This window comes from Coturnix japonica, chromosome 1, assembly GCF_001577835.2.
Source record: "Coturnix japonica isolate 7356 chromosome 1, Coturnix japonica 2.1, whole genome shotgun sequence".
NCBI classification, from domain to species: Eukaryota; Metazoa; Chordata; class Aves; order Galliformes; family Phasianidae; genus Coturnix; species Coturnix japonica.
The window spans coordinates 20,476,479-20,504,313 of NC_029516.1; the positions used below are offsets into that span (position 1 = coordinate 20,476,479).

Here is a 27,835-nt window from a genome sequence, read left to right on the forward strand (position 1 = left end):
GCTTCTCACAAATACACGTAAGAAATTATTCAGGTATGTTCAACAGAAAGCAGTGACAGAGTTTGGGTAAAGACATGTCACTCATTTTTGTACATTTCTGTGGCTACATTTATTTTCAGGATGTGTCATACATTTATTTTTTTTCTTTCCCCGCTGAGTATTACAGAATAATAGTAGTGAAAAAGTATATAATTTCATCTTCCGTGCTTTAAGTGACATTCCTCTAATTTGTAATTACTTAATTAAGGCCTGACACTGCTCAGCTATTCTTTACACTTACAGAGTTTGGCCATCTGGGCTTCACTAATAAACAAGCACTTTAATGGATGCATCACTTAATAAACTTTCAGCGAGAGAAGAGGGAAATTAAGTCAGTTCTCTCATTGTGAAAATATGCTGTGCCATCTAATTGTTCAGAAGCAGATGTCGCTCAAATTCAATGAAGCTATTTAATGACCTGCATGCTTATTACTAACTTGACTACAGGTTTGACACAATTAAAGTAAATACAGTTTTTTTTTGTGGGGAGATTTTAGCTGCTCGTGTTTCTCATTTTTGACACTTCCCAAAATATCCACTTCAATCTGCAGGGCTTTTTTTATACAACAAATACACATTTTCTTGTCTGAAATCAGGACTTATGAAGATTATGAACAAACATATTTTTCTTAATTTGACTTCCAAATGCGCAGTTGTAATCTCACAAATAATGTGTCAAATGATTGAAATGTGAGGCAGTCACTGGTGTTGATGATTAGATAGGAAGTTCCTCAAGCAAGATCTTTGTTTAGTGATTTAGTGCTTCTCACTAGAGACAGATTGGAAAAGATACTGAGGCTGCTTTTGTTTCTGAACAAATTCTTGTAATAGGCCAAGTTTAGAATATGTGAATTAAACCTACTTCATATATAAATTCCCCCAGATTAAGTAAGAACAAAAGACATACACGACATGCAATATGCTATGCACTGATTACTGAAGAATTATTCAGCACTCCCATTTTTATAATGTGCTTCCATCTTTCTTTTTCCCTCATCCTCCTCACTTCTTTAATTAGCTAATTATTACTTAGCACTTAATGCTTACACAAAATTCATCATGGAATATCTCCATTATAAACTTATGTTTGAAGTTTTCATGCGCATACATGTGAGATGACTGATCCGATGTTCCCCAGCAGAAATATGAAGGTGTATTGACTGCCTGTAGGTGATCCTGGCTACGCAATACTACAACCATAAAGAAACCTTCTGAATGCTGTGCCTACCACAACAATGTGTCCACGATAAATGCTGCCATTCTGCATCACCTGACCTTGATTCACTATCCTAGTTCTTTTCTTAACTTTGCCATGAGAATTAAGGTCGGTTATAGCTGGTCAAAACAAATGTGTAGGAATGGCCTAGGCATAGCTGGCCTTGCATGGGGGAAGGAAAAGCACTAGATGGCCCTTTGAAATCCTGCTTTCCACTGGATTCAAAGCAACAACCTATTTATTATTAGCAAATAAAAATTTCCAGATGCACAGAAATTTCGGTATTGGTTATTTGAAACTAGAGAGACACAATGCATCCCTGATGAAAATGCTGTGGATGGGGGGCTTCCTGCTCAGGAGTGGGAAGCCAACTCTTGAGACATTCACCTTGGGTAAAGACTCTTGATTTCCAGATGCCACGGTAGGAAGCAGATAATCTGGGAGCCCTGGAGGCCCAGAGCCATCCACAGGGTTATGCAGCCCAAGAGAACAGACCCTGAATGCTGAGGCTCTTCAGCATCTGGTATTGCAGCCAACTGGCAAGTGTCCAGCTAAGCACTGTCTACATTCTGGCAGAAGGGCTTGAATTGGATGAGTTTCTGCAAAATATTTGTGTTTAAATGTATTTGGCATTTTCCATTTTATTGAGCAATTTTTAGCTTGCTTTTGTCACATCATAGCCCATGTTTGTACTGGGTCAACGGCAGCACTTCGGTGTGTTTTTATGTCCCAGTGGGGAAGTGGAGCTACCTGGTAGGCACTGCTCCAGCCTCTAATTTTCGGATATATCTGGGGGCTTTGGAAAATAGCCAAAGCTGCTCTTTGAGTAGCGACTTTGCCACATGGATTTCGAGACTACAGCAATTGGTTTTGGAACTGGTTGCAAACAGTCTGGAGTGGAACTCAGCTCATCTGTACTTCCCTATATTCAGAAGTCATCTATTGATGTTAGGATTTAGGCACATCTACTTGCCTGTCCATCAGTGCAACAACAAGCACAGTGCAAGAGGAATATTTTCCTGTGTACTATACTCCAAAGTTTAAATTCTTCCTCCTACAGCCCTAATAAATAAGTAAATAAATCAGTAATAAAGAAAATTACTTGGTAAGCAGAAGTTATGTTAATATTAACAAGGACAGGAATTGTTCCTTCAGTCTGCAGGGAGAAAACCTGAAATAAGAGTCCTGAGACATAAAAGCTACACTCATCCTACGTATGACCAGTTAATCAGAGCAATTTATAGTCATTCTCTTAATTACTTTACTGTTGATCAAATTATACTAAAATGACAAATCATGTTGCCAAAATCTGCACAGACCACTGTGAATGGCAAATCTTTCTGGCAGGAAGTGGAGACAAATTTGATCTCTTTCTAGGAGCTCTGGAGAGAAAATCATAAGTATTTTTTTCTCCTGCACTGACCTCTGGCTGGCTACAGATTTAATTGTCTTAATTGCTTAAGACCTTAAGACAGTGCTGTTGCTAAAACAGATGGTTTCTCCCTGCATCAACATAGATCACATCTATGTTTTTCCTCCTTCCCTCTATTTGCTAAGCTTAGCTTTGAGCTACATCAGGGCACTCATCAGCCAGATCATGAAAGAGGCTTGGGAACTTATGATCAGAATTGATCTTTTGGGTTGCAATATGGATTACCTTGGGCATAAATGATTTATGAAGTTGCATCTTTAGAAATAATCATATACATGCATAGCCTGATAATGCCTATGGCCTTCAGTGAAGATGTTAGAGAAGGCACCAATTGTTTTTAGGATCCAGTGGTGACAGTTCAGGCTGTCAGCAGTGATGGGTGAGAACTGAGGTCTAGCCTTTCATCGGTTAAATAAACTTAATAGTTATTTTCCCTTTACTTCTATAATATCCTTAATTGCTTTCCCATGATAGTTTGGTAACTGTCACTCTAAAAAGATTATCATCATATTAATTAAAGCTTTTCTCTGTGTTCACATGAAATTTTGTTGTTAAGGCCAAATATCTAATCAGCAATCAGCTGGAATATTTTGAAGAAAACAGTAAATCTTTATTACTAAATACAATAGTTTTAAGCCTTCATTCATTATCTAGAAAGAGCCATACAGAGTGCATCTGATTCACATGAGTTGTCCAACCTATTTGTAGTCTAACTTCATTGAAACCACCACAATTATAGAATGAATAAGGCCTGCTGAGGTTTAGGAAGCAACTTGAGGACACTTTAGTATATTTCCAAAGATAAAATGTTAAAGACAATGATCATTCATTAGCATTCAAAGAAGGACCATGCCAATCTCAACTCAAACTCTAAGATTGCTGGCATAAAAAATGTATTTAACTTGCTTGAAAATGAAGAACAGCTCTGGAAACATTAGGCAAACTTTCAAAAATTGATTCCTGCCTGACATGGATGTACACAAAGCACAATCAAAAGTTGTAAAGATTCAAATTCTTAGCTTCTTTTCATACCCACCAGCATTACACACAATATCAAGACTATGCACTATAATCCCAGAAGGTCGAGGATCACCTTCAAGTTTTAAGTGAATCAGGATTTTGCAGATAGATGAGATAGGTGATCTTTTGTCAATTTTTCCTGTTAGGTGAAGGTTTCAGACAAATGCATTGATGAGCAATATTTGAAACACTGATTACATATCTTTAGCAAAGATAAGAGAAGAAATCAAAATCTCTTGTGTTCTATAGACTTGAAATAGAATGATGCGCCTTCAGGGAATATGAACACGGTGAGCTGCTCTGTAGTTGCAATGCAAGTTTGTTAATTACACTGTTAACTTGATATCTGCTCTTTCACATCCTTTGCTTTCATTTGTTTCATTTGTGTTTCATCTGATTGTAAATATACCCAGTCTATGATAAGAACTACGTCTATATAGCTGTCTATGAGGATCATAGCACAAACGATTCACAACTGGCTGTGGTCCCTGGCTTGGCTGCCTCAAGAGTAATGTTTTTTAGATATTTTCTGTCCACATCTACATCTGTCCACCTATATTTGTTCAGTTGTTTGAAGCCCTTCCACATGCGTGTTGCTTAGTAGTAGATGAGTTAGCATATAATAGTGTCATCGTTTGAAGTACAGCTGGGTAGAAGTGGCAACAGATTGTCTCATTTCTAAGGGCTTGATTTAGCTTTTAAAATATCACTTTGGTTCTGAACTGCTGAAACCAGATGGGTTATTTGCACAATTAGGACTTAAGTGTTCAGTTCTTCTCTTGATTAAAATGTCCAAATCCTTTACTGCCAACTACAAGTTAAGTTACGTGCACCTATTACAGGGAAGAATGCTGTAAGTATTTAATAATGTCTTTCTCAGATAGCTGAACAAAGTGTAGAACACTGCATATTTCTGTCCCACATAATTTCTGCTCTCAATTTGAGAAATAAAGCCATCTATGGATCATGACCAAATGTATTTCTGTTTACCGAAACCGTACTTCTCATTAACAGCCTGGCTCAGCTCCATCACTGAACAGGCTAAGACTTTCGAATTAACAGCTTTCTAACGTTATTTATTACACTGTCAATTTTCATGCTGTTCTCTTTAACTAAATGAGAATAACTGAGCCAGCAATAGCAAGATGTCAGTATCTTATCAGCCTGAGAGCCTGAATACTGCCAGAGGTACAAGAAGAAAATTGCATCCCTCAGCCTTTCGTACCCTAAGGTCACCCTAAGGACAAGTAAATAGGCTTCGAGCTTGCTTCGCTGTCTACAGATTTTAGACAGGGTGCTGCGTCCGTGCCCAAGTGGCATGCTTGTGGTAGCAATGGTAATGGGAAGATGGTTGGACTAGATGATCTTGTAGGTCTTTTCCAACCTTGTGATTCCACAGCAATTGGTTGAAAGGCTGCAGACAGTGGGTGGCGATCAATGGCTCTATGTCCAGGTGGAGGTTGGTAACGAGTGGCATCCTACAGGGGCCTGTATTGAGACCAGTGCTATTTAACACCTCTATCAGTGACATCAATGACAGAATTGAGTGCATCCTCAGCAAGTTTGCTGATGACAGCAAGCTGAGTGGTGTGGTTGACACAGTGGAAGGAAGGGATGCCATTCAGAGGGACCTCAACAGACTTGAAAGGTGGGCCTAGGTGCATCTGATGAGGTTCAACACAGCAAAGTGCAAGGTTCTGCACTTGGTCCAGAGGAATCCCAGGCATTTATACAGACTGGAAGGAGCAGTCCTTGAGAGCAGCCCTACAGAGAAGGACCTGAGGGTCCTCATGGATGAAAAACTTAACATGAGCCAGCAGTGTGCTCTTGCAGCTAGGAAAGTAAATGGTATCCTGGGCTCCATCAGAAGAAGGGTGGCCAGCAGGGACAGGGAAGTGATTGTCTCTCCCTACTTTGCCTTTGTGAGGCCCCATCTGGAGTACTGTGTCCAGGTCTGGAGCCCTTAATACAAGAAAAACAGCTGTTGGAGAGGATCCCAAGGAGAGCCATAAAGATGATCAAAGGGCCATTCTGTGATTCTGTGAACCCCAAGTTGAATAAACTTCTTTATTCCTGATTTGGTTTAAAAAAAGTCTCAGGTCTTCAGAGCAGGGAGGCTGGACCATCATGAAATTCACACTGATAAAATCTCTCTTTCTCAATCACATATTTTGTCATTTTCACTGACATCTCCCCTCTCCATTGAACAGGAGTATCAGTCAAGACTTCACACTGTTTTGAGGCACCTTTGCATTTCCTATCAGTCCTGTAGCTCTATGCCTCAACCATATCTTAGATCACTTCAACTACAATAATTTTGACAAGTTTCGATGTTTTGTCTTTAAAAGATAAACATAGCAGTTATAGTATGACAAGAGGACAGTGAGAAAGCACTCCTTACAGGTAGGACCTTCCTTTCCTGTGGAAGACTGGAAGCACGACTCCATTCTTTGCTTGAGAGTAATTTGTGAAGACAGTATGACTAGGTCATAACCTTGCTGAACTTGTCAGCAGTGACAATGCTGCATATATATACATCCTACACTGGGTAGGTTTATTGAAAATAAAACTATAACCATCAGTCCCATCTGTTGCAGCTCCTACTTCTCTACTGTCCTCTAAAAAAACCAACAATGACAACTGGTAATGATTTTCCTCTACTCCTAGACCAAGATCAGAAATATCTTTTTTTTTTTTTTAACAAAAAAATAGTGGGCTTTCTTTTTTTGTTATTCATGTACTTATTTATGTTAATCTGAGGATAAATTTGTTTTACTACAATACAAACCCTGAAAGTAAGCACAAATTGAAAGGGAGGAATTAAGGAGCTGTACCAGCTGGCATTACACGTTACTCAAGTGCACGTTTTGCAACTGTAGAGACACAGCTATTGTAAAATAGATTCTAATATGCTTCTGTTATTTTGTTCATGACCAACTGTTCCTGTAATTTATTTATTTGTTTGTTTAAAACATTTAACCTTCCTGAATAGATCTGAGGAAAAACAGGTGAGTTCTGGTGTGTTCTAATTGGATTACTCTGTTGGTAAGCACTCAGGAGCTATTAAGAGTGCATCTGTATACGTGGGAAGGCAGCAAGCATGCACATCAACTCATTGTACAATAGTCTTCCAGCTGCAACAATGCAGGCCGTGAAAACTGCATGGAGGAGCTGTTATTGAACATTGGCGGCACTTCTTATCACCTGAAGCGATCAGAATGGCTTCTTAGATCCCAAAGTAATCTGTATCCAGGCAGTGGAGTTTCTCTGCTGACAGAGACAGTTAAGACTTCAATTCCTGTAAAATACTTAGCTGACAGCCTTGTTGGATAGGCTAAACTGGAGAATCCAGAGGCAGGTTGGATTGGGAACTTAAAAATACTGTCAGAAAAATGACAAAAGAATGAAACATTTAAGGAAAACAAGTTACTTTTCAAAAATAAAACCACATTCGGTATACTGTCTCTTGTGGCCTCTCTGAGTAAGCTTAATGAATTTAACATAGTGAATTTTTAGTTATTATCTGGCTTAAGTTTCAGAATAAAATTCTCTACCAAAGCTGAATCACAAAAAGCAGAATATAAAAGTGTAACCCTTCCCTCTGCTTTTGTTTTCATTGTGTCAGTTTCAATCGGAATTGATTTCCAATTCTGATTTGCTCTGCTGCCATGTGCTCTTGACAGTATTTGGTACAGCTCTATGCTTTCCTGACACGCATTAGCCAATGACCTCAATATGTAAAATGAGGCTATGTGTACCTTCACTACAGCCACTAAGAAACAAGTTAAGAATTCCCTGCCCCATCACATCAGATCAGCCATCTCTTTACCCAGATTGAAAAGTAGGCCAAAGGAATTCCCATTCTTTCCAGAGAAAAGAAGCTAAATGAGCTTTGAAAACTACTGCTAGTTCTACAGTGCTGCAAGATTGCTGTGAAAAGATATATTTGCAAGGCATCATTTTGTAATGGAAAAAAGAAAAAGACTTGATATGTGCTGTTCTGGTTGCTTGAATAAGCGACAGAATGTAACCAGTCAATAAAGGATATGGTATTTTTTCAAGAAAATTTTTAATAGAAAAACAGATTTCTCTCAGGTGTCACGGAGTTATCTAGATCAATCTATGACTGTGATGGAGAGGGGGGATGGGATGGCAGGGGGCCCACAGGCTCCTGACAAATGGGAAGGGAAAAGGGAAAGGGGGGGGCAGGGGGATGGGAGCTGGGCTCAAGGAGCTAGGAAATATGGTTTAGTGGTTTTCTGTAAGTATGGTAAAGGGAGCGTGGTCGGCCTAGATGTTCTTGTAGGTCCTTTCCAACCTTGTGATTCTATGATTCTATGGATACAAACATATCTAAGGAGGAAAACATCTTTTACTACTATGATAATGGAATGCAAGATAACACAATATAATACAATCTAATTGAAATTGAGGCTAATAAATCAAGTAAAATAAGAGAGAGAGAGGTTTCCGAAGACTAAGAAGCCTACTTTGAAAGAAACTGAAGGCACCACAGCTTGGAAGCGCACCCACACCCGCTTCAAGACAGTGAAAGAGAGGAACAGCGTCACTTCTATGACGTATTTCCCTCTCTGACCATGAGGTCCTCTGGGACGTGTAGTTCTTCTTCTCTGTTCTCCACGTGATGTTATGATGTGGAATACTAATAGCAAAAATCAGGTCAAACAGGATCAGTTTCCAGGAAACGGATCCAGAAAAATTGAACTAACTTGCAAACAAGTTAGTGAATTAGTAGTCTAGCGAACCACTTGCATACAGATAGGAAAAAAACTCAAAAAGTTAACATTAACAAAACAGCATATAGCAGAAAAGCAATCAAAGCCAATCATCTACCTTTAGGAAAACTGTAGCATTATGAGCAGTGAGATCTTACAAACAACAGTAAATACACAAAGGTACCTGAGCACAGTACAGTGAGTATCTAAAGAGTGACATGCCAACATGATCTTTAACCTCCCTTTAAATTGTGGATTTATGTCAAACTCAATCACTGCTCCAACTTCTTATGGGATTTTGAATCTCTAACACTGCAAATGGTGACAGAAAAGAGTATTTTTCAAGATGAAATATCACACGAAACCATGGTATTATGCCAGGATAATAGTATTAAACACTGCTGCCTGGTACATGCCCCTTACCCTTCCCCAGCTAAGAACAATACCCCCAGTAATACACACCCTGCATGCGACTGATCATGTTTGGCATTGGAAACATTGCTTCAGAGGAGCTTTGAGTTGCTTAAGGAGTCATTTGTAGACAGAAGGAAGCAAGAGACCGTACTCAAATTGGTTTGGTCAGCGGATTCAATTGTTCTGTTTTGTTGCTCTTTTAGTTAAAAAATTCAAGCAACATTTCTAACTTGCTGTCATCAAAGTTGCACCAGAAAAGAAGGGACACATATTATGGCACTGCTCTGACCTTTGCTGAAAAAAACCCAAAAACAAACACCGAAAAAACCCCCTCATTAATTGCAACACAATTTTACTCTACATTTTTAAAGCAACTCAGACCTAGTGGCACTTCATCAGGTGGGTGTTTCCACAAACCACAATACTTCATGGCTATTTAGTATGTAGGAAATTATCTGAGCAGGATTTGCAGCAGAGTCTCATTAAGCCTCTCTTAATGAGAGTCCATCTTGCCTTTGTGGCTGCCCTCTGAAACAGTTTCATTCTCTCCTTTATCTTCTGTTGCATTTCCTTGTCTCCTATCTATGTACTCACTACTAGCACTCACTGTTCAGTACAGTTGGAATAATGCTTATTTGAAACGAATTCTTACTTGATTTTTCTCCTTCCCTGAAGAAAGTTTTCTGTAGTTGCAGTGTCCCAGTTCATGCCAGTTTCACATATTTTAACATGGATAAATTCACTGCAATGTAAAACACTGTGGTATGAATATAATGATAAGAACTCATCCTGACTAAAACAAACTCTCTTCCTTCTGTTGCAAACCTCAGCTTGTTAGATCCAACTCCACTGTGTTTTCAATCCCACTTCCTGCTGTTCAGTAGCTAAAGGATTAGTATTAAGCAAAGCATTTCAAAGTCTTGTCTGTAAATCTCTGGATCCTGTAACATCTAAAGCTGATGAGAAAGTTCAATCACCACTGAACAGCAGGTCACCCATCAGAAATGCCTTCTTGCATCTGCAATGTGTGTTATTATTGTAGATTCTGACATTTCCTTTGGAAACTTCAACAGGATTTTAGGCAACCAAGAGCTTAAATTCAACTGACTTTTGAAAGACATCCAATCTCAATTGTTTAATCCACCTTAAAACAAGGACTTTGGAAGCCCAAACATACAGGAATTCCTGAAAACACTGAAAAAACATTCCCACATATATTTTGCTTTTTTTTTGCCTGGCATTCCCTGAAGGCTCAACCTTTACTTCAATTACATTTTTATCACTTCTATGCGCTCACCTGTGTAATTAGTAGGGTGGGGGAGGAACAGGAGTTCATGCTCATTTTCAACTCTGCACTAGTTCTTTTCTATGCAATGATCTTTAGTACCAGATATTGTTTTTTCATTACTAATTAAAATTATTTCTACAAATTATATTTGGAAAGAGAATTAAATGCCTAAGTTCCAATGCAACAGACTGTGTAAGCATTCATTTGAAGCAAGACTACCAATAGCAAAGTTTTCACCACTGTCTTATGAACTAGAAACTGAAAGTCAAATACAAAACATCACAGTCTTTGGAAAAGATTTTATTAAACATTTTAATAGTTACAACAATCAACAGCACAGAAGTGTCAAGTCTTCTGGCAGGGATCTCAGACATCAGGTGTAATAAAAAGGCTTCTTTACATAAAACATATACTATCAATTACTGCTGTCAGTTGGTAAAAAAAAATAAAAAAAATAAAAATATCTCCTTCCAATATTTTCATGCACTATATACAATAAACGCTATAAAAGATTGTCTTCTGTTTAAATCTTAACTTCTGAAGTCATTTGGGTCCTGCCAGTGCCTCAGGTTTAATAATACACATTTAATAACATTACGTTTTTGCTTATGCAGTTATTCATAGGTTCAGGCACTGTTTCATGAACCAGATCTGCTCTTTAGTAAATGGCCAGCTCCATTCTGAAGTTCAGATTTTCCTTTAAAGGAAATATGCACTAATCACCGTTAGTAGAGTTTTCCCTTACAAACTGATGGATAATGTTCACGTATTCTTTGGGGACACGGCATATAAATTCACTACAAACTTTCAGAGTGTCAGAAAATTATTTGAAGACATTTGGTGAAATTTTAAATTCACAAATCACATAACCAAATAACAAGCTCAAAAAAAAAAAAAAATTAAAAAAATAAAATAAAATAAGAAAGCATAACCTTTCAGTAAAATAATGACCTGCTTACACGTATTGCATCTCGCTCCTGAACTCCTTTAAAAAAACAGCTGTTGTAAATATTATGAGATTTTTTCTCTAATGGGAAGCACTTGATTTGACAGGGATTTCTACACTAATTATCAGTGGAGAAAGATGCCCTGAATTTCTTGTGCGTACTTCTGAATGCAAAACAAAACCATCAAGTAATTTCTCCAGCAGTACTTTCAAGCCATGATATCACTAGATTAGTTTGGTATCTCTAAATTTAGTCAAACAATCTGATTATGTAAGATAGAAAAGGCAGATCTTGGCAGTTTAATCTGACAGTAAATTTAACCCAGATACGAGAGCCTTTGAAAACAGAAACCCAGGTAATAAACTCTGGTCCCCAACTGGGTCACTTTAAAAATCTTTACAGTTTACTGAATTTCAATATTCATTTTACAATTTTAAACGATCTTACTTTCATGATTTGACTTCAATTTTAGTGATAAGCATCACATGGTCAGATTTGTAACACTATCAAAATACTTGCAGAAAAGTCTCAAAGTTTACTGCAGAGCTTCTCTATCTCTATTGACATCAGACATCATTTCTTTTTGTACAGAAATGAACAAAGCAGCATAATTCTGATTGTACTCTCTGAGTAAAATCATCAGTTTATAACCTCATTGCTGCCTTTTTGAACGATAGCTGCGTATCAGATTTTTTCCATCAGCCTGAGCTGAGCAGCCTCCACTGAAGCTCAGCCTCCTCCAGTTCACCCAGAGCATTAGATTGCATGTAGAAATGTAGAAAATACATCAAAACATAACTTCCACTCACCTTAACAGGAACTAAAATGCCATACATACAGGCTGAACTCATAAGAATGGAAAATGGAATTTTTTACGTAGTCTCTGATACATTAAAAAATAATTGGATTCTTACTGAATTAACACATTTCTATACAACATCTTCAGCAACTGTAGTGTCAAAAATTTGGTAATAAACTTGATGTTCCTTTCCATCTGTAACATTATAGGACTTGATGAAGCATTCCAGCCATGGCAAGTCATCTACAAATCAAAACCAAATTATAATTTAAAGCTCATTTCTAATTTTTATAGGAGAGAAGTACAAGTAGAGCAGGATCTTAACTAAGATACTTAAACATATAAAATATTCAAAGAGAAGAAAAATTAATTATCCATTTGAAATTAAAATCCATAACTAGCATTCCAGTTTGTATCTCAAAATTACACGCACCACCAGAAATGCTGTTTGGTGGCAAACAGCCTCCCAGACCACCTCCACTCTAAAAGCTCTTGATACAACTATTTCTACAGTACTACAGCATTTATAAAGACTTTCTAAAATAAAATCTCAGTGATACTAAGACTGATGTATCTGGTCAAAAAGGGAATCCAGTGCACCCTTTACAATAGGACCACTTCTGTAAAAAAAATGACTTTGGTGTGGTTGCCATTGATATTCATGTACTTTGTGGGAGCAGGCTCCTGAGGCTAGAGCAGTGGCAGAGACACACAGATACTTTGCATGGATGTGGTTTGGATGCAGCTACTTTCTGTCACAGCAAAAATACTACATAAAAACCCGTCTGGATCTAGACTAAAGCTTTCTGCTTAATTTCTGAGGGTGGTTTCCTGTAGCAAGGGATGGTCTAAATCAGAATGTGCACTTGCAAATGTAGAATCTCACTCACTATATGTCCCAGGCATAGAATTCTTTCAGTTTTCCCTAACATACTGTGGCTCTCAGTACAGGGGTGATCTGGTTCACTTCTATATGAACTGAAATGACACGTTAGTGTCTACCTTTATATGACCATATTCAAACATCAATGCATTTCAAATGAGAATTTACTCAATCAATATTATTATTTTTTTTCTCAACAGGGACTTCTACAATTAGAGGAAGGTATCAAAACAAGTTGATCATAATACCCCTTATAAACGCCCACATTTCTCATTTTTGATTTTTACCCAAGTGTAAGCTGAATTCCAAAACTCTGCATACGTAACAGCAGACCAAAAGATCCTTTCCATTTTTATCTCCCTCTAAAACAGCAAACTGACCTAATTTTCTTCCTGGAGGAGAAAGTGTATTCATGGTCATCTCCATCTTTTGCTGAAGGAAACTATTAGTTAAGATTTCAGAGGCAGGGATTTGGAAAAACTTTTCCTGGAAGAGAACAGAAGAGAGTGAGGTGTTGGAAGAAGGATATGAACTCATTAGCAGGAACTCTGACCGCCCATCCTTTTAAAGAAGTAAAAATCATCCAGACATTAATGAAATAGAAAAAAACAAGACAAAACAAAACAAACAAAAAAAAACTTTTACTATCTAGATATAAGAAGAAAAACTGCCTGAAAAACCTGTTTTTCAGTACTCCTTAGTATTCAGGGACTAAAGCCATTCAGAAAGCAGAGCATACTACTAAAACATCTGCACTGTAGGTGTGTATATATAACTGTCAAATATTCTACATAAATCATCATCATCAAATAATGTAAAGGTGGGAGAGAATGGTCAGTCTTCCACTATATTCCTTAACTGCAAAGAACATAACACATTCAGGGGAAAAAATCAGTTGAAAACAACAGGGCACCACTACTTGGCTTCACACAAGTGGGACTCCCTTCGTTTGAGTTTCATTTTTTGACAGTTTTAGAAACTATGGCAAAGGGTTGATACTGCAGGATGCATTTCTGCATGGAAGAGTGAAGTAAATAATGGAACAAGGAAATATTAGATAAACCATTTCTTCAGATATTATTTACAGTAACATCACTTACAAAACCCCGATTTTATAATTTCCATGCTTGTTGCCTAATTTTGTATCTCTCAGGGTTAATATCACTTCAGAGCTTCATACAGTGAACTCAATATTTTTTATGGCAATTTATCATTTTTTTTAAAATATAAAAATTCTTAATAATCTATCCTTTGTGTAATTTTTGTATGAGATGCTTAAGTGACTGTAAGTCAGCAGATAATCTGGTGGCAAAACTGACACAGGTAACTACTTTTCCCCCTCTTTGAGTTCTTTTGACTACACAACTTCAAAATGTTTTCCTACAAAAATCAAATAATAAGAAAAGAACTGACAACGTTCCAGTGAAAGTGTGACTGGAAGGTAGTGTAAAGTTGTACTTCAAAGTAGCCCGGCTTCTTCTGAGGCGATGCCGAAGGACCGAAGTTTAGGCTAGGAAGGTAGGGCCTTTCCTTGAAGTTACCACCAGCAGAGATGCTAGCAACTGTGACTTCAGAAGAAACTTGTTTCTTTTTCCTGCAGCTGAGCTGTAAACAGTATCTGATGAGACTCTTGGCTACTGTAAGCTATGGATTTCTGAATTTCTAGATTCAGAGACAGTTTAAAATCTTTTTCCCCATTTCCCTTCTGCATTTTCGTTTCCCCATATAAAAGGAAAACGAACCGTAGAAAGATGACAAGTACTTTTCACTGGATACATGTACAAAACAGCGTGTTTTAAGCAAGCCAAATCAACTGCACATGGAATGAGAAAATGTCTTAAAGCTGAGGTTCTGTTCAGAAGTGAGGGGAATGTACCAGAGAAGAATCAGTGAGCAAGAAATTTATTAATCTCTGTAATTATAAATACAGAAATAGAAGCATTGTATGGTAATGACTCATGCTATGGTCCTCATGGAAGATGTGGGCCAACTGAGAAGAACTCAGAACAAAAGTGAGAACATTCAGAGCTTACGGAAACTCCAATACAGAAGAAAAAACCTACCTCTGATACTGATAAAAAACTCTTATATGGAAGAAGATTAAATTAACTGTGTTTTTACAGCCTTCAGAAGGAAAACTCATACAGTGTGTAGTATCAGGCAAAGTATGTATTCTTCGGTGTCTCAATGGTCTTAAGTTATTTCAGAGGAGATTAATTCTAAGGTAAGTAAAGTAATGGTATTAAAGTGCTTCTGGAATCAAAGACATATTTGCATGACTATAATTACAACCTAGCATCAAGAAAAGAAAGGTCTCTTCTAGTTCACAGTCATATGAAACAAACAATCAGGAATTACTCAACAGACAACTTATATTAGATTCCATTTGAAGCTGAAAAAAAGTAATGACATTTTGAACTGAGAAATTACTTGCATAAATCCTGAAATTCATTCATACTGCATTCAGGATGCCAACAAAAGCAAAATTTAGCCACAGAAAAGTGTAAAAGTCTATGGAGATCAAAAATTATCAACAAGCTTCAGTTTTGTCTTTATGCTTTGGTATTCTACACTCTGATATTTTATTGAAAAATAACTAAATCTGAATCCTGAGTATCTTCACAGATGAGCAGTGTCAATAACATTATAGCACTTCCAATGGACACCATAAAATGCTGCAGGTAACACAGAATGAATACTTCCATACATACATTTGCTATTCCAGTAACAAATAAAATCCAAATCCACATAATCCATATAGCTTACCTATACCTAGGGTTACTTACATAATCAAAAAGATATGCATTTAATGCTCCTGTTCCATCAACCAGTGTGAACTTCATAACGAAAACATATTGCAGTAGTTCAATACCTAAAACTGAAGGAAAAGATGGATCTGCTTCATACAGTGAATATGCAAGATAAATTACAACAACTCAAGCTTACACAATACCTCTGTTTCAGTGGTAACTTACTCTGAATATTCTAATTAAATCATAAATTCATAGGCCAAAAAATAAAGGCTCTCAATGTCAAAGAGTGGTTCATATTTTGAGAGTGCACTGCAACTTTCCTAGAAACACTTTAACAGGTAAGACTGTAAAAATACAGGAAGATTTTAAGATATTCTTATCCTAGTAATAGAACAGCTAACCTTGGCTTAGATGTTAGATTCTGCCTTTTGGTAGGATCCTCCTACCCCTCTTATCCATACAAGATGAAAGAGATCTGGTCCAGTGATAACAAAGGCATTTTATATACACACTTAAGAATCAAGGCATGGAATTCTTTCAGGACAGTATCATGTCAGCTGACCTTGTGCTATTTCAGTTGGTTCCCATGATGGTTCTCGTTTTTCAGCTAGGGAACTCAGATTCTCGATACTCTTTGGATTTGAACACTTCTTGCACCTAGCATTTAAAACAAGAACAGTGAGACTAACTAAGCAGTGAAACATTTATACCAGAGACATGATTCTGCACAGAAAGAAATAATTCAAATGTCCTTAATCAGTGGTAGCCTAAGCTATCTACTAATTTAAACAACTATTTTACTGGGAAAAAAACCAAAAAAACAAAAAAACCCAAGATTTAGGCCATATCAAAATCCTTAATGACGCTTTTGAATCATTCCTGAGTAGAAATAAACTTGGTCTGCACTAGTGCTGTTACTACTAAAACAAATATTTATTATCTTTTAGAATTACTTAGAAAACATGTCATAAAAATCAATACCCTTAATTCAGTGCAAGTGATACAAAGCCAAGCTCTGTGAAGCTAATCCTCTTTAATTTCATTTCAAAAAGTTGTGAATATTCATTTATGGAAAGGTCAAAACAATATGACAAATAGTTCTCTGCATTCATTTTATCAGGCCCCTGTGGGAGTCATTAGGGCTCACGTGTAATATGCAATATTTTTGTCAATGTTTTATATATTTTTATTTATTGCCTACAGGACTGGATTAGTGCAATGCAGAGCACTTCTTGAGCTTACAAGGTCTGCCAAGATGGAGGACTCAATATCTTCCATAAAGTATAGAGATATAACCATTTCTACAAAAGTAATACCTCCTATTTTATTATGTTGGCCTACAATGTCAGAGGTGGATGCTGATGGTATGGCAGTAGAAGCAAAACCTTCCCACCAATATTCTGTTACATTTTGTTGCTCTGTGATAGATGGCAGCAGAGGGGCTATCTGACAAAATGGCATCTGACAAAGAACTACGCATGAAGTGAAGGTGTCACTGTATTCTTCCATGCCAAAGAAATTGCACCCACTGACATTCATTGATGCTTGCTGAAAGTTAGCGATCAAACTGTATGTGTGAGCACAGTGAGGGGTGGGTGGTACCTTTCAGTGGTGGTGACAGTGGGTCATCTCTGCTGGTGCAGATTTTTGTGAGCATGGCATGCAGGCTCTTGCTCATTGTTGGCAAAAACGTATAAGTATTGACAGTGGCTAAGTTGAGAAGTAGTGTCTTATAGCTGAGAAATTCAGGTTTCAAATAGCGTTATTGTAGTCTTTGTATCTCTTGTCGTTTCCAAGGAAATAAATAGGAGGTACTACTTTCATAGTGAACTACGTATTTATGAGTTTTCTGAACTATATGTTGTTGCACAGTAGTGGGAAAACATACTAGCTAGCACTCACTGAAAAAGGAATACCGTACTGAAAGATACAGCACAAATACCAGACCTAGATTTGTGTATCACATTCCACATCTCTGTGAACTGTGGAATTCAGACACCCCTTGAAGCTTTCTCTGTAGAGATCAGTACCCATAAATTGACAACTTATTTTGCACCATTGTGAATCTCAATAAATGGCAATGGCAAAGAAAGCTTCCCCAACACTGGGAATTATAAAGAAAGTAAGACTTAAGACTGAAATCATCCTTGAGGGCCTCTATTTTTTTATCTGTGTGGAAAAAAAGCCCACAGCTTACAGTTTTAATGCAACATATTTTCATGTTTTGATTCTTTTCTATCAAAGAAGATCAGAAAATGGCATTTGTCTGCCTAGAGAATGGAAGATTTGGACATTCCATAGTCAGAAGAGACTCATACACATGTTTCTGCCTCTGAAATTACTGCCCTAATCATAATCACAGGCAAGACTGAAGCTGGGGTGCTGTGCACTTAGATATATAAGATTTATAGTGTAATTGAGCAAGATAAAATCCAAATGCAATTTAGCTGAAAGGACGCTTTGATATTTACTTTGCATCAAAGGTTCTTTCAATAAGTTATCCCTTGAGCACTGCAGTTTGAATCACTGGTCTCTATTACTGCAATTCTTATCAATAAATACTTTTAACCTACCCATAATATTTTATGTTTCCTTGTAAAAGAAAAGGAGCTGAAAGATCTAATAATTCAAGATCATCTTCCTTGGATTTCACAGGAATAACACATTTAAATCTTCTTGTAAGCTTCCAGATTTCTTTTAAGGTTCCACCTATTAAAAATGGAAAAATGTTTTCTTAAACTGTAATAAAAAAACTTGAATTTCTTGGCTGATTTGAGGACCTCTACTAAAACTGAGACATACAATACAAAATTGAATAGAAGATTCATTATCTTCTCCATAACTCAACAAGTTCAATAGAGAATCAAAGATGGACAGAGCAGGTCAAAAGAATATATAACAGACAGCGATCTGAATTCACTTTATTAGGTCCTTATGGGGACTAAAAGGGCTCATGGGACATATTTCTGCACAGAATTGTTTTTTTTTACTGACTACAGGACTGTTTTAGTATCTTTAAATTAGAGTTATTGTAACAACAAAGTTTTGCCTAGTTAGAATCACTTTCACATCACTTCTATAAGTTTTACCACAAATTTTCTCAAAACAAATAAAAAAATAGTCAATGCAACTTATTCTTATTAGCTGTTTGCTACTAATGGTCAAAAATCTATTAATTTTAAATTACTAGTTTATGAAAAAGTATCTATTCAACCACATCACAATTGCTGTGAGGTGGGAAATGCAGAAGTAGTAAATGATATGAATTTGAGTGCTACTAGCTTGGGGCCATGTAACAGTAGAAATATAAATATATCATGACTGAAGCATTGAGATTTTTGAATGATCTTACTGGTCCCTTCCAACCCAAAGTATCCTATGATTCTATGATTCAATTTAATCAGCTATTTAACAACACATAATAAAGAAGTGAGCTAACAAGTGTTTTCTACAACTGATGTATATCACTAATTATAATCAAGACTTTATGACACGCAATTATGGCACTGGGTTGTAAAATATTTATGGTATATATCTCTTACTTGTGTTGATGAGATAATTATAGAAGAAATACATAAAGGTGCAGTATTACTAGTGATGTAAAATGCTCAATGTCATGGAGCCTCCACAATGCACTTCTCATTACAAAAACAAGTAAAACAGACAGATATTTGAAATTGCTTTTGAAAAGGTCTTCCAAGTCCAGTGACACAGTTCATACCTTTCATAAGCACCTGAACTCTCATCCCAGAGATTAATACATAGAATACAGGGTAGTTTAAACTATGACATTGCTAAAAGGCCTCCAGAGTTTTTGTAATATAAAGCTGCATTGACTGATCTGGCTCGTAAGAGATCAGTATATACAGAATCAGCAGGGGTTAACAGTGATTTGAATCACTCTGACTTCATGTAGAAATATTTTGAGTATGCAAGGAAGATTAAAGTAGTTGTTTGCTGGAACATTTCATCTAAAGTTCAACTAATCTGCAGCAGTAGTTATTGATTTCTCTCACACCCTTTGGAGACCCACCTAAAAACTCTGTTCATTACCCAGTTGTTTCCTCATTTCCAGCCAAATAATTGCCAAGCTCAAGGTGGGAAGTTTTTACTTCAACATGAAGATTATGGGGAGGCATAGAGTCTTGTGTTGTACAAGAGCAATTTGCCTGTGTTTAACAAACACAAAGAATTTTGACTGTATCTGCCCAGAAAGTGACGTAATGTATTTGCCCTTTGAGCATGGTCAGTATCCAGAAAAGCGTCAACAGGATTTCTAGGGAGACTTCAAAAACTTAAACTCCAAAATCTTGAAAAATTAAAATAACGTGTGGCTTGGAAAAAGATCGTAATCAATGTGCTGGGGAAAAAAAGAGTCCAAACACTCATTATGCTCCAATATCACAGAATCACAGAATCGTAGGAGTTGGAAGGGACCTCCAGAGATCATCGAGTCCAAGCCCCCTGCCAAAGGAGGTTCCCTACATCAGGTCACACAGGTAGGTGTCCAGGAGGGTCTTGAATATCTTACGCAAAGGACCCCCTGACTCACATTTACTTATTCACTTCTATGCTTGGACACAACTGAGGACTTTGTTCTGGAATCAGAATGATATTACATGCATAAATTTACTTCTTCTACTCAAAACATTCCTTATTTGTATTGCTAAATTGTTTTGTCTAAGGATTAGCGGGTATTTCTCCTCCCTGAGGCAAATCTAATTTTAAAACAAACAAAAGCAGAACTACAAAAACATGCTATAAGATGCCTTATTTGTCTGAAACAACACTGACATCCAGAGGCTGACAAAGCTAATTGTAAGCTTGTAGGCCTTCCAAACCTTTTCCTTTCAGCAGAAGTCTTCAAAACCTTTTCTATATCAAGACTAAAAAAAAAAATACTTTAAGGCAAGCCAACCAGATTTCAAATCTGAACTGAAAAATCAGTAAGCACAGATGGAAAATAACATATTCACATTTTAATTTCAGGAATAGCTTGGAACAGACAGAAGTACCTGAATAACCTAATGAACAATCACAAATTACTTTTTCCTGTGTGTACACAACTGTAACGAATTTCCAGCTTTACATTCATTATAAAATGCCTTAATGATCATTGTTACTTATAATGAATATAACTTCAGCACATGTAAACTTTGTTTAGTTATTTGTAAATTCAGAGTGGGCACTATGTCATAAAAAGTGATATATTTTAATCTTACCTTCTATCATAAGCAAGGTATTTTCAGGACGTTGAAGCATTTCATAATGCTTTACAAAATGAATAGTTATTTTTCTTTCTTTCTCTTCTTGTGTAGTCCACATTACAGACTCATACCAGGACATACTCTGTAATTCTGGGTTTGGGGCAGTAGCTGCACAGCCTTGCAAGATTAAGTCAAAGGCATCTCCATCTGGAACTTCTTGCCTAAAACCATTTCCAGAATTAATAAGTAAACATAACAACCATCTAGCAAAAAGGAATGCAGAACTCTAAGTAAATGTTACAATGTAGTCACAAAACTTAAAAATACATAAAGGAACTAATTTTGTTGTTATATCAGTTAAGGCATTTAGGGTTATATAACAAATTATACACACAGATAATTAAACATTAAGTAACATATGCTTATTTATGCACAGAGGCAGCATAGCAGCGTTGTTCACACATATGGCAATCCATGGAAAAACAAATAAGAAATGCAAGGGTTTTCAGTTAGGCTTTAAAAAAAAAAAAACAAACACAAAATCGCATACCACTGAAGTATAATTGAATGAGCACACAGGCTCATATAACATCCAGTTATGTGTACATCCATGTTCCAGCCTATTTTACTCTGTGTAGCTTGGAGAAAGAATGAAAAACTGCAGTTTAACTTCACATGTGCACTGTGAATGGAAAGAAAATCTGCAATTCTGTGTCACAGTTTCTTTCCTATCAGGTTAAGATGCATCACTCATACATTTTGTTTCACCCATCGAGAACTAACACAAGAAAATAAAAATTTATTAGTATTGCCAAAAACAGGAAAAGAGACAGCAGTTGGCATAGACAGGAAAAAAAAGCAACAAAACATTAGAATGTTTTCTCCTGAGACCTGCCTGATCTCTCTTAACAATGGTAAGACACAGACAATGTTAATCATGGACAATGTCAGAAGTAAAAGCTTGGGCTATTTCATAAAACACAGAGGGAAAGTAAATAGCAAATTTCAGAGTTGAATAAAAAAAGAACATAATAACAACTCCTGAAGCTTATGTTGATGATTTCTCTTTCAAATTCAAGAGCATCTGCTTTCACCATTAAGTACAACAGTTCTTGTGTGTGAAATGAAAACTTTGATATTATTCTGCTGCAACTGTAAAACTAGCAAACAAAAAGTACTGATGAATCCCAACTTTTACTTGAAGAAAACAGCGCTGTTCACAGAACTCTTGATCTGTGTTTTTGGAACACTATTTTTAATGGGAAAACAATGGACCTAATATAATAGGCCATTACCCTGATATGCCCACAAAATTCTCCTTTTTTCTATAGTCTGTAGATTTAGTGCACAGGCAGGAATTGAATGGTTGCTGACCTAAAGGAAACACAGGAGTCATAACCTCTTTGGTGTGGATATACAAATTTAACTAGTTCCATTTTTATAAACAACAGAGGAAAGCAAATGTTACTCTTATCTCCTCCCCGCACAAAAAAAAAAAAAAAAAAGGGCAAGAAGTAGCCAGTGAACTAGAAGGTCGTCAATCTTACCTCAGTCCCCAGTAAGATGACTGAGCAGCTAAATCTGGAAACCATTTCCAGGCATATGAAAGACAACAAAAACGTTTGAGGTAGTCAGCAAAGATTTACCGAGGAGAAGTCATACTTCATCAGCATAATAGGCTTCTATGATGAAATGACCAGTCTAGTAGATGAAGGGAGAACAGCACATATTGCCTACCTGAACTTTGGTAAGGCTTTTAATAATACCACCCATAAAGATCCTCACAAACAAGTAATTGAAGAATGGGCAAACAGTGAGGTTGCTGAGAGCTGGCTGAACAGCTAAGCCCAGAGGATGGTGATCAGTGTTGCCAAGGGTGCAAAATCTTAAATTGGCAAAGTATGTCAGGGGTCAATATAGAGTACAGTCCTGTTAGCATCTTCATTAATGACCTAGAAGATGGGGTAGAGTGCAAATTTGAGATTAGCATATTTGCTGATATCTCAAAAGAGTGACAGATATATCAGAGTTGTGCTGCCATCCAAAAGGACCTTAACAGGCTGAGAAAATGGTCTAACAGGAACCTCATGAAATTCAAGAAGTGCTGCACTTAGTCAGAAAATAACTCCATACACCGATACATTCTGGGGTCCAGCCAGCTGGAAAGCAGCTCTGCAGAAAAGGACCTGGGGGTCCTGGCTGAACACCAACTTGAACACGAGCCAGCAGTGTACCCTTGCCACAAAGAAGGCTAATGGTACCTTGGCTGCTATAAATTATCACCTACAGGTTGAGGGATGTGATCCTTCCCTTCTACTCCGCACTGATGAGGTCACACGTGGAGCGCTCTGTCCACTTCTCAGCACCCCAGTACAGGAGAGACATGGGGATACTGGAGAGAACCCAACAAAGGGACAAAAGAAAATTAAGGGACTGAAGTATCTTTCCTTTAAAAAAGTCTAAGAGAGCTGGAACCTTCCTGGAGAAGGTTCACATATGAATACTCTAAAAGGTGAAAGGAAGACAGAGTCAGGCTCTTTTCAGCTGTGCTCAAGGAGATGATGAGGATGAATTGAAACACAGCAGATTCTATCTGAACATCAGGAAATAGTTCACTGTGCAGGTAACTGAGTAATTGAACTGGCTGCCCAGAAGGACTGTGGAATATCCTTCCTTGGATATGCTTAAAAGCCACATGCATATAATCCACGTAATGACCTCAAGAAGTCCCTTCCTTTTTCAACTATTCTGCGACTCTGTGGACATTTTGCTATTTAGAGGGAAGTCCTCAGTGAAAGTCTGAAAAACAAAAGTACATCACTCTGAAGGACTTTATGTATGATGAGCTGAATGCACCTTACTTCGTAAAACGTTAAAGGTTCAAACTCTCACTGAATTTTGTTCAGTCAAGCTCCTGCTAAATATGCTAAGTATGCTAAAACAGGCAAACAACTTCTTTGCCACAGCAGAACATGTATGGAGAAGAGATGAGCCCAAATTGTATTTTCTTCCCTGTCCTCTTAACTTACATGTTCTCACATATTTTCACCTAATGCATACAGCGGAGAAAAGAGAAATAAAATTTCTGGAAAATAATTGCAAGTAGTCCAATTATTGAAGCAGGATGGCAGTACGAGTAAGAAATATGCTAATTGAAGTCTTGCAAAACTTTCTGGTTTAAAGTCTGTCCTATTTCTGTGGCAAAAAGAAGGCAGTAATTTGTAGGAGGAGTGGAATTTTAAATGGAAAATGTGACAAGTCAAGAATACATAAAAAGTCAAATAAAATAGTAAGATAGGTACATAGCTCATAAGGAACAAATTCCTGTCTATTCTATAGGCTTATATAGAGTTGGCAAATGTATCCGAAGAAGTGACAGAAATGGCAGAGAGATAGTAATTACTTTCTCTTAATACATGGTAATAAAGATCAGTTACTTGAATGCTGTGAAGAAAATTAAGCAATTTTCACATTAGCAACCAAGACAGTGCAATAACATCTGACAAAGAGAAATACTGTTAAAGCAGCAAACATGCTACTTTGCACCCGGAGCACTAAGAGAAGGCTAGCAGGGGCATTTTGTTGGCTCGGTAATTTGCATCTAATAAAACTTGATTATACAAAAAGATTTCAAATGGACAGGAGAATGCTAAAATGTCATCACCTAAAGAAGAAAATAATTTACACCAGTAGCTACAAAACTGTTTCCTTAGAGCTTATGCGAGGCTAAGCCAGGCAAAAAAGTGATTCTGGATTCAGATGATCATGAACAGCACTAAAAAGCATATTATCCTATAAGCTAATCAAAATTAGGCTAAAACAAACTTTCCTTCACTATTAGTAGAAATTCTTAGGTGAAATTATTTAAGAAAGCATTATTTGTCACAACGAGAAACCACATCACCTGATAAAATGGGTAAATGAACTTATTCAAGTTAGAAAAAAGACCAAAAAGCTAAAGTGAATGGTACTGTTCTTATATTTCTGGACCAGGATAAGATATCTTCTCTGGAAGACTCACTTTAGTCAAAGATATTTTATTAATTAATGCAGACCGTAATTTGGAGACTATCACAGTTTTTTTTTCATATCCTATTGTAAAACTGCACAACAGAAACAAGTACTTAATGCAGTGTTAGTCTGGGAAAAAATTATCTATCAAATTTGAAAATTAAGAAAAATTGCTTTGAAAGCACTCAAAGGATTCTGCAAATGCACACCAGCTGATGATTTCAAATTTTCTTATTACCATTAAGATCCAAATCTCTGCTTGAAATGAAATACATTTAAAGAATTTAAATGCAGCTTGTTTTACACAAAAAGAGGATGAAAATACAGACAACCTAAAACATATATGACAATTTCTAGATTACTTTTATTACCTAGAATACTTACAAAGTATTGCATTTGGAACAATGAAGTTTAACAGACTGATAAAGCTTCTGGGGTTTAAAAGATCTCAGTTTTGCTCTAATGCGATACTGTTGAGGAGCTCTGCTGTTCAGAACAGTTTTCAGCATCGTGTTACTCATATCCTGATGATCCGTCAATACTACAAAATAACAAAAAAGCCAAACATAACTATTAAATAGTATCTGGAATATGAGGAATCATCAGCACAAATAAGCGCTTTCCCTTAATTCCTGATTTTTCTCCCCAGCTGCAGCCTCAGCTTTATTAATACAACATGATACTTCAGCCTTTAAGTAAAATCATAAGAAGCGGTGGGATCATGGTGTACTTCAGGGTGTAGAAATTCAACATATAGAAAGAACCAAATGTAAATAAAAATCAAAATATGCTTTATTCCTTTATAAATGAAAACAATTCATAAACTTATAAGATTCTGATGTTATAATAGTTCTTATATAATAGTAGTAAGTAATAGATAATACTTCAACATTTGAGCTGATGTCTCAACAAGTAATTTTTATTCTAGTAAAAATAAAATTTACTTTGACAATAAAATAATTCCTACCTGTAGCAGATAATTGCTGACATCTCTGTAATGGTGATTCAAGATCTGAAATCAAGAAGAAATTATTTTCTTTCTTTGTGCTCTTATCATGTAGAAACATAAAACCAGATAAAAGGACAGGTGCACACGCAAAACAAAAAGCTGAACAAAGGAAAATGGAAATCCTAATAACATATGGAAATAATACATAAAAGAAAAGCACGTAGGAGACAAATATCAGATGTCAAGAGCTATTATGCTTGGGGTAGAAATTAATGTATATATTAAATAGCAACACCCATGAAAATAAACACATTTGGACAGTATGCAGTGAATAACTGCTAATAGCAATCGTATTTATACTTCTGCAACCTTTCTGGACAATACAGATATTATTCAAAAATAAATAAATAAATAGATAAATAAATAAAAGGATTGCCTAGTCCCTTCTTTGAACAGCCTCTACTACACATATACAGAGCAGCAAATCTGTGCAAAAATCTCTATAAATATTTTACTGATGCCTAAGTAATGCAGGATTTTAAAAGCTAGAAACAAAGGCACAGACTATATTCCAGCTTCAGGTTTAAGATCAAAAATACCATTTAAAAAGCAATACTGAGCCTGGAGAACTGTCCCTGTGCTATTACACTTCCATGGTGTTGCACTGCAAAACTCTGCCCCTACCATAACCTCTCCATCCAATGGCTTTAGAACTGATCCTCAGCTGCTAGCAGCTGTTTAGGAGTGCTTTCAGTGTCTGTCTTTGAGGAAACCTCCTTTAAAGTAAAGAAGTTATGACACTCAATGTTATGATCTGATACAGTACATTTAAGGACACTGTTTAATAATTTATTCACTCCCTCTCAGGAAAGCATTTATGCTTCTGCTGTGAGATAGATACAGTTATGTCAATGTCTGGTTTAATAATAAAAAACAATTCCCTAAAGTCCTGTACAAGTAACATCACACACTTGTTTTGACCATATGTATATTTTGACTATATTATTCCTACATACATATATGTTAAAGAAGAGCAATTGAGCTTTGAATTACTTTTACCTGTATAATTGTCAAAAGTGTCACCTAATTCCAATGAAGACATGTTTTCCATATTCTGACTGTCTGTCAGGTCCACACATTCTAAGAACCTAAAAATAAACAGCAACACATTTTCATAGTCTAGTGAAGACTTTTATACACAGACAGAGATATGAAACTACATATAAATGAAACTTATGATTTATCAACACGCAGGTAAAGTGTCCAGACAAATTCTTCAGCAGGGACAAAAAACTCAACTGAATCAGAAGCTGCAAGAAGAACATATATTAATGATGCAGGCAACAGTCTCCTTTCCAAAGCACTTCTGGAATTTCAAATACAATATAGTGCCAAAAGAAATTTGTACTGCTGGAAAAAGAATTCACAACAAATAATTAAATAGGGGTGCCAGTTACTTACCTTTTCTCTGTGGATAAACTCAGCTCAATAATGCACTTATATGCACATGCTCAAAATATCCTCTAATCATTTGTTTGAGCATCTTCTAAAAGTTACATCACTATGAAAGAGTGTATTATTGTGCTTCAGATTAATTATTATAGCACTATAAAATAAAACCTTAATTTTCCATTTGAAAGATTAGCTTTCCTTTACTTATCCTCCCAAATACCCATACTTCATCTTGACTGTGCTAAAGGCATATTCTGTTCCAGAGTTCCCAGTTCTTACATCCATTTCCAATTCTGAACTACACAGTTATAACTGTTTTCCAGAATCATGTAGGAAAAAAAAATATATAGAACTTACGTTTTTAGTTCCTCAACATCTGCGTTATTTTCTGGTAAGATTCCTATTCCTCGACCATAACAGGTGCCACCATGAAGATGAAATTCTATATGTGATGATATATCTTCATTTGTAGCACTTGCTTGCTTCGTATGAATACTGTAAATTCTCAGAAAACTTCCTATCTTAAAGAGAAAACAAAGATTTGATAACACAAAGTTAGATACCTTGAAAATTCATAATGCTCTGTTTTCACAGAATCACAGAATAGCTGAGGTTGATAGGGATTTCTGGACGTTGTTTGGACCAAACTCATTGCTCAAAGCAGAGTTAACTTAAGCAGGTCACTCGAG

The 27,835-nt window shown here is 36.5% G+C and overlaps 1 protein-coding gene across 6 annotated transcripts in view; it reads right to left on the reverse strand.

The window, feature by feature from the left end:
• Positions 1-10,428: 10,428 nt before the first annotated feature.
• Positions 10,429-27,835, reverse strand: part of POT1 (protection of telomeres 1) — a 60,214-nt gene continuing 42,807 nt past the window's right edge. For 5 of the 6 annotated variants that reach the window (XM_015853223.2, XM_015853247.2, XM_015853230.2 and 2 more), the window contains 10 exons: positions 27,504-27,667; positions 26,754-26,842; positions 25,713-25,757; positions 25,130-25,286; positions 20,750-20,955; positions 18,101-18,236; positions 16,090-16,184; positions 15,561-15,652; positions 13,155-13,260; positions 10,429-12,134 (listed from right to left, as the gene is read on the reverse strand). In XM_015853223.2, coding sequence (XP_015708709.2) covers positions 12,022-12,134; positions 13,155-13,260; positions 15,561-15,652; positions 16,090-16,184; positions 18,101-18,236; positions 20,750-20,955; positions 25,130-25,286; positions 25,713-25,757; positions 26,754-26,842; positions 27,504-27,667 — 1,203 coding nt within the window. In that variant the 3' untranslated portion in view covers positions 10,429-12,021. Of the gene's footprint in view, positions 12,135-13,154; positions 13,261-15,560; positions 15,653-16,089; positions 16,185-18,100; positions 18,237-20,749; positions 20,956-25,129; positions 25,287-25,712; positions 25,758-26,753; positions 26,843-27,503; positions 27,668-27,835 lie in introns of those variants that run through there. The other variant, XR_004306282.1, reaches the window with a different exon arrangement.